General features: G+C 44.7%; 1 protein-coding gene across 1 annotated transcript in view; it reads right to left on the bottom strand.

The window, feature by feature from the left end:
- Positions 1-15,245, bottom strand: part of lamtor1 (late endosomal/lysosomal adaptor, MAPK and MTOR activator 1) — a 25,763-nt gene extending 10,518 nt beyond the window's left edge. Inside the window, exons 1-2 of the mRNA XM_043692527.1 lie at positions 15,123-15,245; positions 4,349-4,497 (exon numbers count right to left, since the gene is read on the bottom strand). Of these exons, the coding sequence (XP_043548462.1) occupies positions 4,349-4,497; positions 15,123-15,164 (191 nt within the window). The 5' untranslated portion in view covers positions 15,165-15,245. The remainder of the gene's footprint in view (positions 1-4,348; positions 4,498-15,122) is intronic.
- Positions 15,246-16,160: the final 915 nt, after the last annotated feature.

The raw sequence follows: 16,160 nt of genomic DNA, 5'->3' as shown, positions 1-16,160 counted from the left end.
AACCTGCACTCCAAGGTCTCTTTGTTCAGCAACACTCCCTAGGACCTTACCATTCAGTGTATAAGTCCTGCTAAGATTTGCTTTCCCAAAATGCAACACCTCGCATTTATCTGAATTAAAGTCCATTGGCCACTTCTCAGCCCATTGGCCCATCTGGTCCAGATCCTGTTGTAATCTGAGGTAACCCTCTTCGCTGTCCACTACACCTTCAATTTTGGTGTCATCTGCAAACTTACTAACTGTACCTCAAATGGAAGAAAGGCTGGTTTTCACAATGGACTGGGCTGCATTCACAACTTTGTAATTTTTTGCAGTCTTGGGCAGTCTTTATTTGGAGATGCCGGTGTTGGTCTGGGGTGTACAAAGTTAAAAATCACAACACCAGGTTATAGTCCAACAGGTTTAATTGGAAGCACATTAGCTTTTGGAGCGTCGCTCCTTCGCTATCACCTGATGAAGGAGCGACGCTCCGAAAGCTAATGTGCTTCCAATTAAACCTGTTGGACTATAACCTGGTGTGTGATTTTTAACTTTGGGCAGTCTTTGTTAGTCTGTGCTACTTTACATACGTTTTCAAAAAGCAGCAAACATTTTCTCTATACCTTTCCAAGGGAACAACCTTGTCATCTGAAACTCCTCTATCAAGTGATAGAGAAAAGATGGTCAGCTTGGTCAATTTTTCTTGTAATTTCTATTTCTCACTTAGCAACTTTCTTTTCAGTCTGGCATCTTGAATGTTTGTCCTCTATTGACTTTCTCCTGTATCTCAGTAATTGGTTAGAAGACTTTCCACTAACCCAGGCTCATATCTCAATGGGAATGGACCAACAGAGTTACATTTAATATGTCCAGAATTCAACACAAAGTTATCTTCACAATTGATGCATCTCCAACAGAAACATTACTTGCACGCAGGACACAAAAGGCTGAGGTTTGGAAAGAGCAAAAAAAAATTGTACTTAATCCCATGCCGTACCTATCCTGAGAATGTTTGATGGGGAGGTTCGGAGGCAGAGCTTTACCACGTATCTAAACCCTGTGCTTTAACTCTCCTGAGATTATTTGATGGGGACAGTGTCCACGGAGCTTTACTTTCAGCTTAAAAGAGTAGAGGAACATTTATTTTTTAAATTTTAGTTTTAAGGAGTAGACAACTTTAGACTGTATCTAACACATTGCCATGTGTGTTCTAGGAACGTTTGATTGGATCTGTAAAGAGACAGCTTTACTCTGTAGCCATCCCATGCTGTCTGTGTCGTGGGAGTGTTTAATGGGGACAATGACAAGGGAGCTTTACTTCCAGTTTAAAAAAGTAGAGGTAACTTTAATCTGTACCTAACCCATGCTGTCCTGCCCTGGGAGCATTCAACAGGAACAATGCAAAACCGTTTTATTGTCAGTTTAAAAGGATAGAGGGAGCTGTATTTAACTGTGCTTGGAGTGTTTGATGGAGACAGTGTTGAGAGCTTTACTTTCAGTTTCAAAGAGTAGAAGGAGCTTTACTCTGTATTTGGCACATACTGTACCATGTCATAGGAGTATTTGATGGGGACTGTGTAGCAAGAGTTCTACTTTCAGTTTAAATGAATAGAGGCAGCTTTACTCTGTATCTAACCTGTTGTTATACTTGTCCTGGGAGTGTTTGATGGAGACAGTGTGGAGGAAGCTATGTTCTCCATCTAACCCTGTATAAAATACTGGCATGTATGTTCACAAAGTAGTAGGGACACCAAATGGACTGTGGGCCTTTATTTGAAAGGGAATGGTGTTTAAAAGTTGAAGAGGCTGGTTAAAACTACACAGACACTAATTAGACCACATCTAGAATACTATGAACAGTTTTGATCCCTTTACCTAAAGGGATGCATACTGGCATTATAGGCATTTGAGAAAAAAGGTCCACAAAGTTGATGCCAAGTGTAGAGGGATTTTCTTAGGAGGATAGGTGAATAGACTGGACAACATTGCAGTTTAGAAGAATGAGGGAAGACCTTACTTAAAACTACAAGATTCTTAGAGGTCTGACAGGGTAGATGCAGAAAGATTGTTTGCCCTTGTGGGAGAGACTGGGACCAGAGGGCATCATCTCAGAATAAGGGCTCATTTAAGACTTAAATGAGGATGAATTTGTTCTTTCAGAGGCTTGTGAATCTGTGGAATTAAATACTGCAGAGACTAGACTGTGAAGTAGGTTCACAGTAGAGCTTTAATTAATAAAGGAATCAAGGTTAATGGGGAAGAGGCAGGAAAGTGGATTGAGGATTATTGGATCAGCCATGATCCAATGGGCTTTTTTTTTATTCTTTCATGGGATGTGGGCGACATTGGCAAGGTCAATATTTGTTGGCCCCTTAACTCTCCTTGAAATAAAGGCATATAATGGTCAACAACATTGCTGTGGGTTGGAGTCACATGTAGATCAGAATGGTTAAGGGCAACAGATTTCCTTCTCTGAAGGATATTAGTGAACCAGATACGATTTTAAAAGCTATTTAAAACTAGAAATCCTTTAAAACATTTTAACTGTCATGGTGACTATAAACAGACTAGCTTTTCAACTCCAGATTAAATTGAATTTACCATTTCACCAGCTGTCATGGTGGGATTCAAATCCATGTCCCCAGAACATTAGCCTGAGCCTCTAGACTGCTCAGTGATATCACCACCATATTCCCTCACTGCCAGCTGCTGTGATTTCAGGGGTGCGCTAGGTTAAGACCAAACACAGAAAGGGCTATAAGGGCAAGGAAATAAAACTCAACTGGTTACATTGAGGGCAGGATGAAGGTCATTGATCCTTGGGTCAGAAAATGGACAATTGGAAAAAATATGTTCATCAAAACCTGAAAACAGAAAACAATGAAATGCAAAGTGCATGCCAACACTAGAGGAATGTATCAAACAGCAAACAGTTTACAACAGGCAAGGGACTGATCACGTTCAGCCAGCCCATGCTTGCAAAACTGAAAGCAGGATCCAACACTAGATTCGATTCTGCATTAGAATTATTGAGCAAATGTTGTCCAGAACGTCCAACATATTATACTGATAACCAATTTAGGATTGCCAGTCAAGTTCAGCATAGCACACACATGTACTGGCAGCTATATCTAATACCATACAGGGCCTTCTTCACAGACAGAAAGAACATGTATTCACACTCGGTTTCAGTTTAACAGGACAGACGACAGTCATTCTCTGGTTCACTTAAAAAAAAAAAGTGTTAGAAACACATTCTATCTTCTGCATTCAAAACCTTAACCTATTGGGTATTCTTCCATTTTTGTCTATTCTTTCCCACTTATACTGCAGAGCTGGCTAGTCTTCTCCAATTGCTGTATGAACCTGAGAGTTTGTGATAAGGGGATATAGTATAATCCTGTTTATAATCCAAAACAGTTTATTTGATGACAGGTTTTGCTATCTATCGTAAGATTATATTTCTTAATTAGAATGCATGTTGTTGGTGAGTTTATTGAAGAAACCTAATCAAAGTCTTTTGTTCTAGGTTGCACTAATAGGGAGAAACACTGACCAATTTTGGTGATTAAATTAGACATTTTGGTACAGCTTTTGAAGTAATACGGCTTGATTTCCAGCTCATTGCTCCTGTCAGAGTTACCTTGACCACATTCAACTGCCTGGTATAAAATTAAAACAGTGCTTGGCAGTAAAGCTGTCAATCATCAAACAGCCATATCCTCCACAGCAAAACCTTTGTCAGTCAGAGTTCAGTTGCCAACCAATCAGCACTCTCCTCTCAAGTATAAATGTTTTCCCGTTTAACTTATTTCTTGCAAAGTGCAAAAAGCTTCAACTAAACAGGTGTTTGATCAGTAATACTCAAGTTCTGCAATGCCAAACCAACTATTTGCAGTTTTGCTTAAGGAGGGCGGTGACTGCAATGCTATTTCTTGCTCTCATGTCACGAGTCCAACACCTGTCATAAGCACAGACAAACATAGGATCCAGGCAATGTATCTGGTAACAGCGCACAAGGGGTACAGATTGGAGAGAAAGCAAATTGCTGACAGCTCCCAAAAACCTTGGCCAAATGGTTAATCCTAAGGCCTGTAAATACAAACAGCTGTGGGCCACACATAGGAGCTGGTGTGTGGGGTATGCCACACTCACACTGGTCCTAGTACAGTCAGGAATCATAGCCAATCCTCCTGAAAATCAAGTTAAGGGCACTGGGGCCAAATGCTGAAATGGCTGCTATCGGTGAACATGGAACAGAATGGAACTGGAAACTGAGGCCCTCACCCAAAGCAGATAGATTTATGCATTTGCTTTCTCCCTCAGGGCCCCCTCTGTCCCTGCACATACTCAGAAGGTCAGTACTCACTGAGCTGTTTTGCTGAGAATAGTGTTAAGGAGAGCTTGTTCATCTGGGAAGCGGGAAGGAATACTGCGGTAGTCGGGGTCAGTGCCACCCGATGATTTGCTGGCAGCGTTGGCTACAGGGATAAGGAGCGGTTTTCCTTCCTCACGATCCTGGAAACAGGGAACGGGAAAAATACAAAACAGGAGCACTGGATTATTCAGGCTCAACATCGCAAACACCTTCAATCCGCACTCATCAACATGACAAAAACAAAAGACTTCCCCACACACAGCTGCTGTGATGATCTGTGCACTGCAATCGGTATTGGCCTCCAGTCCTAGAGGTCACTGCAGCACTTAGATCTCAAGGTTCCTCACAGCAGCGAAGACAGTGGGTACACTGATCATCAACACAGCCCCAGGCCCTAGCTACAGAGGGAGAGGGCGACTAATGCTGTGGAAAGAGCAGCTCAAACCCCATTAGGGCAGTTGACAGAATTTAAGGATACTTCATAGGAGAAAATTAATCAATTCAATTGATTAAAAAAACCCTGAATTTTCCAGATTTTTCTTGAAGCCTCTCTTCATAGCTTAACTGCTCCATCCCTGGTGAATTCATATCTTGGTGAATCCCCTCTGCACCCCCTCCAATATAATCCCATCTTCCGACATTGCAGCAACCAGAACTTCACCCAATCCTCCAGCTGTGGCCTATCCAACGTACAGTGCCAACATAACCTCCCTGCTCTTAGAATCTGTACCGCAACTGATAAATGCCAGTGTACCATACACCTTAACTACTCTTTCCATGCTATAAACCTCAGGACTGTAACAGCAGCTCTGGGAGCGTCAGCCAGGTTGTGGCACTCAAGTCTCTGCTGTGGCTTGAGAAATCCCAACTTTCTGTTCACAAGGCACTGTGCAACAATGTTTTCAGAACAGGTCCTTAAAAAAGCCCATGAGATTGACAAATATTACTACCGGGATTCAACAACTTTTATTCATTTATTCATTGGACAAGGATATTGCTGGCTAAGCCAGCATTTATTGCACCTCCCTAATTGCCCAGAGGTCAGTTAAAGAGTCAACCACATTGCTGTGGGTCTGGAGTCACATGTAGGCTAGGCCACAGAAGGATGGCAGTTTCCTTCCCTAAAATACATTACTAAACCAGATGAGTTTTTCAAACTATCAACAATGGATTCATGCTCACCAATAGACTTTTTAATTCCAGATCTTTATTGAATTCAAATTCTACCATCTGCTGTGCCAGGATTCGAACCCAGGTCCCCCGAGCATTACCTGGGTCTCTGGATTAATAGCCGAGTGATAATACCACGAGGCCATTGCCTCCCCTGGATAAGCAATCCAGGGAACCATTGTCACTTTTGGTTAAAAAAAAAATGAAAAACCAACAGAAAACCCAAGCCTGCCTTTTGTTTGTTCTTGTGATGTGGACATTTGTAACAAGGCTGGTAATTATGGCCCACCCCAGAATGCCTGCAAGGTAATAGCTTCAATGAAAAAAATACTCCAAACACAACAGTTTCTGATGAAAGGTCTTGATCTGCAATGTTTCTCCCTACAGATGCTGTTGAACCAGCTGAATATTTCCAGCTTTTCTGCTTCTGTTTCGGATTTCCAATTTCAGATCTGCAGTATGCTGATTTGGGGGAAGAGTATCAAGCTCAGTTATTTGAGAGGAGTTAAAACATGAACTAGCAGTAGGCCATTCAGCCTCACCAGCCTGCTCTGCCATTCGCTGACTCTCATGGCTTCTACTTTCCCATCTACCCCCAAAATTGGTGGGGGGGGGGGGTACTTCCAAAGCTGGCTGCTCGTGTAACATTCACAGGGAGGTAAGGAAAGAAAAGAAGAGGGACAGAGATTATAAACATATAGGAGCAGAAGTAAGCCATCCAGCCAGAGTCTACTCCACCAATCAATGAGATCTGATAACTCTATTTTCCTGCCTTTGCCCCATAACACTATTCCCTTACTGAATACAAATCTGTCTATCTCAGCACTAAATACACTTGTCCCAGCCTCAACAGCCCTCTGTGGTGAAGATTTTCACAAATTTACTATCCTCAAGAAATTCCTTCTCAGCTCTGACTTAAAAGGGCGACTCCCTATTCTGAGAAGTGCCCTCTGGTCCTAGACCAGGGAAAAAAACAACCTCTTCACATCTACTGTCAAGTCATAGAGATGTACAGCATGAAAACAGACCCTTCGGTCCAACCCGTCCATGCCGACCAGATATGCTAACCCAATCTTGTCCCACCTACCAGCACCCAGCCCGTATCCCTCCAAACCCTTCCTATTCATAAACCCATCCAGATGCCTTTTAAATGTTGCAATTGTACTACCCTCCACCATTTCCTCTGGCAGCTCATTCCATACACGTACCACCCTCTATGTGAAAACGTTGCCCCTTAGGTCTCTTTTATATCTTTCCCTCCCCTCACCCTAAAAACCTATGTCCTTGTGTTCTGGTCTCCCCGATCCCAGGGAAAAGACTTTGTCTGTTTATCCGATCCATGCCCCTCATGATTTTATAAACTTCTATAAAAGTCACCCCCTCAGCCACCGACACTCCAGGAAAATCAGCCCCAGCCTGTTCAGCCTCTCCCTATAGCTCAAATCCTCCAACCATAGCAACAGCTTGTAATTCCTTTCTGAACCCGTTCAAGTTTCACAACTTCCTTCCGATAGGAAGGAGACCAGAATTGCACGCAATATTCCAACAGTGGCTTAACCAACATCCTGTACAGCTGCAACGTGACCTCCCAACTCCTGTACTCAATACTCTGACCAATAAAGGAAAGCATACCAAATGCCTTCTTCACTATCCTATCTACCTGCGATTCCACTATGAACCTGCACTCCAAGGTCTCTTTGTTCAGCAATACTCCCTAGGACCTTACCATCAAGTGTATGAGTCCTGCTAAGATTTGCTTTCCCAAAATGCAGCACCTCACATTTATCTAAATTAAACTCCATCTCTTATTCCTCAGCTCATTGGCTCATCTGATCAAGATTCTGTTGTAATCTGAGGTAACCTTCTTCGCTGTCCACAACACCTCCAATTTTGGTGTCACCTGCAAACATGTGGCAGGACAGTGGCTCAGAGGTTAGCACTGCAGCCTCACAGCACCAGGGACCCCGGCTTGATCCCAGCCTCGGACGACTGTCTGTGTGGAGTTTGCACATTCTCTCCATGTCTGTATTGGTTTCTTCCAGGTGCTTCGGTTTCCTCCCACAGTCCAAAGATGAGCAGGCCAGGTGAACTGGTCATTCTAAATTGCCCAGAGTGCTAGGTGCATTAGTCAGAGGGAAATGGGTCTGGGTAGGTTACTCTTCAAAGGATTGGTGTGGATTTGTTGGGCCAAAGGGCCTGTTTCCAAACTGTAGGGAATCTAATCTAATAACTATACCTCTTAAGGTCACATCCAAATCATTTTTATAAATAACTAAAAGTAGAGGACTTAGTGCCTATCCTTGTGGCACTCCACTGGTCAGAGGCCTCCAGTCTGAAAAACAACCCTCCACCACCACTGTCTTCTACCTTTTTGAGCCAGTTCTGTATCCAAATACGTAAAAACAATGACTGCAGATGCTGGAAACCAGATTCTGGATTAGTGGTGCTGGAAGAGCACAGCAGTTCAGGCAGCATCTGAGGAGCAGCAAAATCGACGTTTTGGGCAAAAGCCCTTCATCAGGCTTTTGCCCGAAACGTCGATTTTACTGCTCCACTGTATCCAAATGGCTAGTTCTCCCTGTATTCCATGAGATCTAACTTTGCTAACCAGTCTCCCATGGGGAGCCTCGTCGAAAGCCTCACTGAAGTCCATATAGATCACATGACAGACATTATTTCCTACGCACAAAGTCATGTTGACTATCCCTAATCTGTCATTGCCTTTCCAGATACATGTACAGTGGAAACTCGATTATCCGAACATGATGGGCGGGCACTATTTCATTCGGATAATCAATTATTTGGAAAATCAATTAAATGTCTTTCCTCCAAGGTTTTAAAGGAGACTGCAGCAGCACACAGCACATGACTCCCTGACCCAACTCCCCCACCTTCAAGCTGGTCCAACAACAGCACACCACCCCCCCCCCCCCCCCCCCGAAACCCGGCCAACACCGGCCCCACCGGCCCCCCCGCCCCCAGCACAAAGCATGCGAGCCCCCACCCCTAACCCCTCTCCGGGGCATCCGGACTTCACACCATTTGTGGGATAAGTCTCCAAATAGTGCACAGACACACAACTTGTTACTGCAAATTTTTGACTGTGCGTCTGTGTGCTTGGGGGGGGGGGTCTGTAGAATTCCAGGGAAAGTGTGGGGGCGCGCGGGAGGTCAGTCATTTGAAGACGGCGCCTGTTTAATTACGGTCAACAAAAGACACGATCACTGCTGGACATACGTCTTTGATGTAATGTTTCTATCGGGACCTCGAGATCTCATTCAGATAATCCGATATTCGGATAATTGGTATTCAGATAATCGAGTTTCCTCTGTACGTTCTGTCCCTCAGGATTCCCTCCAACAACTTGCCCACCACTGACGTCAGGCTCACTGGTCTATAGCTCCGTGGCTTGTCCTTACCACCTTACTTAAATAGTGGCACATTTGCTGACCTCCAGCTTCTCACCTGTGACTATCGATGATACAAATATCTCAGCAAGGGGCCTGGGCCCAGCAATCACTTCCCTAGCTTCCCACAGAGTTCTACGGTACACCTGATCAGGTCCTGGGGATTTATCCACCTTTGTATTTCAAGACATCCAGCACTTCCTCTGTAATATGGACATTTTTCAAGATGTCACCATCTATTTCCCCACATTCTATATCTTCCATGTCCTTCTCCACAGTAAACACTGATGCAAACTACTTGTTTAGTATCTCCCTCGACTCCACACAAAGGCTGCCTTGCTGATCTTGGAGGGGCCCTATTCTTTCCCTTGTTACCCTTTTGTCCTTAATGTATTCGTAAAATCCCTTTGGATTCTCCTTAATTCTATTTGCCAAAGCTATCTCATGTCCCGTTTTGCCCTCCTGATTCCCCTCTTAAGTATACTCTTCTGCCACCTCATTCTCTGAGGCCTTTAGCCTCTCTTCCTTTGCATATATTTGAAGCAGAGAGTCAACACAAGATCAGCAGCTAACAAAAATAAATCCAAAAGACTTTGACAAGTATGCAAACAGAAGAGTAGGGATGGGCCCCAAAAGGGCGACTGAATAATTAGTGACCAAGTTAAAGGGCATGGATAGGATGCCTGCCATTCTTTACAAAGGAAAAGAAACGCTGCAAGAGTGCCAAAGTGAAGGCAGTTGTGACAAAACAGGCTAAAACTGATGAAGAGGAAGTATTAGAAATCAGATACCAGGACTAGATGTGTCCACAAATAAGGAGAGAAATAAAGAAAATTGCAGACAGTTGCAATAACCTTCCCATCCTCTGTAGATACAGGGGTGGTGCCAAAGGACTAGAGAACTGCAAATGCTACACTCTTGTTCAAAGAGGGACTCAAAAGGAAGTCCTGCAATTACTGGTCAGTGAGTTTAACACCAGTAGTAGAAAGGCTATGAGAAACAATAATCCATAAAACCATAAGACATAGGAGCGGAAGTAAGGCCATTCGGCCCATTGAGTCCACTCCGCCATTCAGTCATGGCTGATGGGCATTTCAACTCCACTTACCACCATTCTCCCCGTAGCCCTTAATTCCTTGTGACATCAAGAATTTATCAATCTCTGCCTTGAAGACATTTAGCGTCCCGGCCTCCACTGCACTCTGCGGCAATGAATTCCACAGGCCCACCACTCTCTGGCTGAAGAAATGTCTCCGTATTTCTGTTCTGAATTTACCCCCTCTAATTCTAAGGCTGTGTCCACGGGTCCTAGTCTCCTCGCCTAACAGAAACAATTTCCTAGCATCCACCCTTTCCAAGCCATGTATTATCTTGTAAGTTTCTATTAGATCTCCCCTTAATCTTCTAAACTCCAAATGAATACAATCCCAGGATCGTCAGCAGTTCCTCGTATGTTAGGCCTACCATTCCAGGGATCATCCGTGTGAATCTCCGCTAGACACGCTCCAGTGCCAGTATGTCCTTCCTGAGGTTTGGGGACCAAAACTGGACACAGTACTCCAAATGGGGCCTAACCAGAGCTTTATAAAGTCTCAGTAGCACAACGGTGCTTTTATATTCCAACCCTCGAGATAAATGACAAGTTAACGGACAACCACCCACCCATCCAGACTGGAGGCCAGGACAAAGTTAACACATTCAGGTGACTGTGGAAAAATTAAAAATGCTGCATGCAAATTGAGTTTGGTTCTAATAAAACATTAAATCTTTCTCCAGAGATGCTGCCTGATCTGAAGAGCATTTCCAGACTTTATTGTACATTTAATTACCATTGAGGATTTAAAGAAGTAACCAACAGGGTTGATAGTTACATGGGCTTCAAAAAAAAAAGAGCATTTCATAAAGTGCCACAAAACAATCCGGCCAAAGTTGAGGCCTGTGGAATTAAAAAAAAGGGGAGAAAGTGAGGTCTGCAGATGCTGGAGATCAAAGTTGAAACTTTATTGCTGGAACAGCAAGCATTTCATAAAGTGCCACAAAACAATCCGGCCAAAGTTGAGGCCTGTGGAATTAAAAAAAACACCACACATAAATGAATAGAAGTTCGGTTGAGTGACAGGAAATGGGATGTAATAGTCAACAGTCGTATTTTGTCCTGGAAGGTGGTTCATAATGGGGATTCCCAGAGTCAGTGCCCAGCTAGTGCTTTTGACATATTAGGGAACCTAACTTGGCTGCGTTGAGTAGAATTTCAAATACAGCATATGATACAAATCTTACAAGCATTGTGAACTGTGGAGGATAATGATGGGATTTAAGGGGATGCAATGAAGTAGAATAGCTTCAAGAAGCCAAGTGATCCAATTCAGTTCCGAATCTGGATGAAGAAAGGCTTTCTTATGCAACGAGTGACTAGGATCTGAGAGACACTGTCTGGGAATATAGTGAAGACAGATTCAATCGTCTTTCAGAACAGGATTAGATATGCACCTGAAGGGGCAAAGTTTGTACTGCTGTGGGCAAAGGATGGAAGAGTGCAACAAACTAAGATGTTTTTCCAGGGAGCTGGCATGGACACAAGGGACTGAATGGACACTGTGCTGTAACCTATGATCAAGAATAGAGGAAATAGGAAGATTGGCCATGAAGCCTTTAATGCTTGCTCCATCATTTGTCTAGATCATGGTTGATTTACTACACCAGTGCCATTTTCCTGCAATAATGTATTATCCCCAACATCTTTAATATTTAGAAATTTGTCAATTTCTGTGATGAATTCTTTTATTTGCTAATTATGTGGGTATTATTGGTTGGGCCAGCATTTATTGCCCATCCCTCAGTGCGCTTCAGAAGGTGATTTCTGCGGTCCATGACCTGTGGGTTGATCCACAATGCTGTTAGGGAGAGTGTTCCAGGATTTTGACCCCACGACAATGAAGGAGCAGAGATATCTCCAAGCCAGAATGACCAGTGGCTTTGAGGGAGATTTGCAGGTGACCTGTGCATGGTGAGCAGGTTTTGGGAAGGCAGGAGGTGAATGACTCGCTCAATGATTGAGATTCCAGAGTTCCCTGTGGTAAACATTTCTAAAGACAATCTTGAGTGCAGAAATTCCTTACCTCAGTTCTCAGTGGCCTGTCCCTTTGTCTGAGTCACTGTCCCCGAATTAGACAGAGACTGAGGAAACATTCTTCATCTATTCTGTTCATCCATCTAATTTTCACCTTTCATTCTCCTATACTACAGAGCATACTCCTCCAGTCTCCTAAAACAGTCCTCACAGGACAACCTCACCATCCCAGGAATCTGTCCAATGACCCTCCATTGTACTCCTCTACGTACATCCTTCCCTCAATATGGAGGTAAAAACTGTACACAAATAATTAAGGATAGTCTCACCAAAACTCTCTACAATTACAGCAACGCAAACACCTTCCCTCCTGTAATCCAATAGTCTTGTTATAAAGGTTAACATACTATTGCTGTCATAATTATTTGCTGTACCTACATGCTATCTAACTTATGAACATCATCGCGGTCCCCTTAGCCATCAGCATTTTAAACTTCACTTGAAATTGGTGCAATCCCTACCTTTGGTTGGGTTTCTCAGCAAGGTCAGTCGTGACTTCGTGGATAGTGTCTGAACCTGTCAGGAGAATGTGCATCCAGTCCCTCTCTACATCTTTGAGCATTAAATCAGATGAAATGTTAAACCAATGACCCAGCTGCCTGTGAGGGCAGCTGTGAATGATTTCATGGTACTATTGGTTCTCTCATATTTATCCCTCAACCAGCACAATAAAAAGTTATCTGGGCAAAATGAAATTCTTGAGGGGGGGGGGGGGATCTTAGCATGCACAAATCTGGTCACCTCATTTCTATTTTGCAATGGAGACTACCCTTGTGTCACAGAAATACAAACACTTCTTTCCAACTTCCTCAAAAATCATAGAAAGTTGAAGGGACAGAAAAAGGCTGTTCAGCCCATCCTGTTTGTGCCAGCCAAACAGACATCACCCAGCCTAACCATATATTGTAGCATTCAATACTCCTCCCGATTTGTTTCACTGAAACAAGTAATCTCACACCATATCTTGCTATTGGAAACTCCAGATTTCCAAAGAAAGAATTGGACATTCTTGTTGTTCAGCAGTGTCAATTTATGATAAGTGAGATCAGCTCTCCAAGGTAACACAATGAGCTCATTTACTCAATGATGATCAGTCGGTTTACCCAGGTTACTTGTCTGCAACTAAGTGGCGTTATTAACTCCTCAGAAACCAGCGTGAACAAGAAATGGATTCTCAAAGCAGACCACCTTTTCCATTCTCACCAAACTGCAGAACCAGATAGTACAAATACAAAATTTCTGACCTATTACTTGCTCCTGCTATTTCCTTGAGGAATAGAATGGTGAAAGGCAATGTCAAAAAGGAGTTTACAAGGGTTTGAGGAGGGCATAACAGTCATACAATCCCAACAGGGAACTCAGAGGAAAGGTGTCCACCCAGTGAGTGGTGAGAATGTGGTTAATCTAACAGAGCACTCCATCCAAGCCACACATCATCCTGACTTACAAATACCACACTTAGATGACTTCGATGAGGGAGTCGAAGGGTGGGTCAGTAAATTTGCAGATGATACGAAGATAGGTGGAGTTGTGGACAGTGAGGAGGGCTGTTGTTGGCTGCAGAGGGACTTAGATATGATGCAGAGCCGGGCTGAGGAGTGGCAGATGGAGTTCAACCCTGCCAAGCGTGAGGTTGTCCATTTTGGAAGAACAAATAAGAATGCGGAATACAGGGTTAATGGTAGGGTTCTTAGTCAGGTGGAGGAACAGAGGGATCTTGGGGTCTATGTACATAGATCTTTGAAGATTGCCACTCAGGGGGATAGAGTTTGTAAGGCGGCCTATGGAGTATTATCGTTCATTAGCAGAGGGATTGAATTCAAGAGTCGTGAAGTGATGTTGCAGCTGTACAGGACTTTGGTTAGGCCACAGTTGGAGTACTGTGTGCAGTTCTGGTCGCCTCACTTTAGGAAAGATGTGGAAGCTTTGGAGAGGGTGCAGAGAAGATTTACCAGGATGTTGCCTGGAATGGAGAGGAAGTCGTACGAGGATAGGTTGAGAGTTCTCGGCCTTTTCTCGTTGGAACGGCGAAGGATGAGGGGTGACTTGATAGAGGTTTATAAGATGATCAGAGGAATAGATAGAGTAGACAGTCAGAAACTTTTTCCCCGGGTACAACAGAGTGTTACAAGGGGACATAAATTTAAGGTGAAGGGTGGAAGGTATAGGGGAGATGTCAGGGGTGGGTTCTTTACCCAGGAGAGTGGTGGGGGCATGGAATGCGCTGCCCGTGGGAGTGGTAGAGTCAGAATCATTGGCGACCTTTAAGCGGCATTTGGATAGGTACATGGATGGGTGCTTAATCTAGGTTAGACGTTCGGCACAACATCGTGGGCCGAAGGGCCTGTTCTGTGCTGTATTGTTCTATGTTCTATTCCCTCACTATTAAAATCCTTAACCACAAAAATTGCAGCGTTTTAAAAGCAGATCAGCTTCAGCCAGTCACACCCTCACCCCAGGGGCAATAAAAAAAGTTTCAGAAGAGCAAGATATGCCAGTGAACACAGCTGACAAAAACTGGCATTCATTTAGCACCTGAAAAATCAGACAAATTCCACATAATCACCCAAAGATTGGAGGGAGGGGTTTTAACCCCACGCACCACCCCCTCCCAGTGTAAGGGTGGGGGCAGTTAACCGCAGAGACAACCCGAAGAGCAGGAAAAATCGACGTTTCGGGCAAAAGCCCTTCATCATTCCTGCTCCCCGGATGCTGCCTGACCTGCTGAGCTTTTCCAGCACCGCTCTGATCTAGACTCTGGTTTCCAGCCTCACTTTTGCCTCGCCGCACAGACATCCCGTGCAATCCGGGGTGGGGGGGGGGGGGGGGTTGTGGTTAACGCCGGACACTATCCAACCCCACTCCAAGGGGGGGCCATAACCCCCGCCCCCGCCCCTGCCCCTGCCCCTGCCCCTAGTCCAAACCGGAGGGGCCAGGCTCCCCCAGTTCAAGGGTCGCACCAGCCTCCTGCAGGGGGTTGGATGAGGTTCCAGGTGATACTGCCAGGTACCTGAAGGAGAAGGTGGGTACGCGGATTGTGTTAGAGGGCGGCTCTCACCTGTTCGCTGCTGTCGCCCTCGCTGCTATAACAACAGCCCATGGTGGGAACAGGAGGAGCACAGGCCGCGGCCTCCCTATTTACACCATCACATGATCGGGCCTAGCAACCTCCGCGTCACATCCGCCCATGCCTGTCAATCACCAGGTATCACGCCCATGCACTGACATCCCGTCCGCCCTGACTGTCAATCGCCTGACGTCACGCCCACCCACCCCTGACGTCCGTCCGCCGCAGCTGTCAATCATCGCCAGACCTCCCGCCCACTGACATCAGGTCCGGTTCGCTCAATCGCTCATCTGGGATCAGCCCGTCAATGACATCAGATCCGGCCGGCTGTCAATCATTCTGTCCAGCACGTGACATTGACCAGGAAGCTGATGGCCAGTTGGGCTCAGGGTTAAATCCCATTTGGCCATTGTGCCCATGGAGTTTGAGCTGTTTCAGATGGACAAACACCTGATGAAGGAGCAGTGCTCTGAAAGCTAGTGCTTCCAAATAAACCTTTTAGATTAGATTAGATTAGATTAGATTAGATTCTCTACAGTGTGGGAACCTGTTGGACTATAACCTGGTGTTGTGTGATTTTTAACTGTTTCTCCCCATGAGTGATTTCTGCACATTCTCCCTGTTCAGATATTGGTCCCATTCCTGTTTGAAAGACTCAATGGACGCTGTCTCCCCCCACACCCTGAAGCAGCACATTCTGGATTCTAACCCTCTCTCTGTGTGAAACACCCTATGTCTCCATCGCTTCTTTTATCAATCCCCCTCAGCCTCTGTTTCTCTGACCCCCCCCCCCCACCCACATTGTGGTCATTTTCTACTGATTCCCTCTGTCCAGACCCCTCATGATTACAGTCACAGATGTAAAGCACAGAAACAGACCCCCTTTGGTCCAACTCATACATGCCGACTTGATATCCTAACCTAATCTAGTCCCATTTGCCAGGATTTGGTCCATACGCTTCTAAACCATTCCTATTCATATACCCATGATGTGGAGGTGCCATGTTTGAATGGTGTGCACAAATTTAA

This window comes from Chiloscyllium plagiosum, chromosome 6 (assembly GCF_004010195.1).
Source record: "Chiloscyllium plagiosum isolate BGI_BamShark_2017 chromosome 6, ASM401019v2, whole genome shotgun sequence".
NCBI lineage: Eukaryota > Metazoa > Chordata > Chondrichthyes > Orectolobiformes > Hemiscylliidae > Chiloscyllium > Chiloscyllium plagiosum.
Note: the sequence above shows the minus strand (reverse complement) of the source record. Positions and strands in the feature narration are given on the sequence as shown.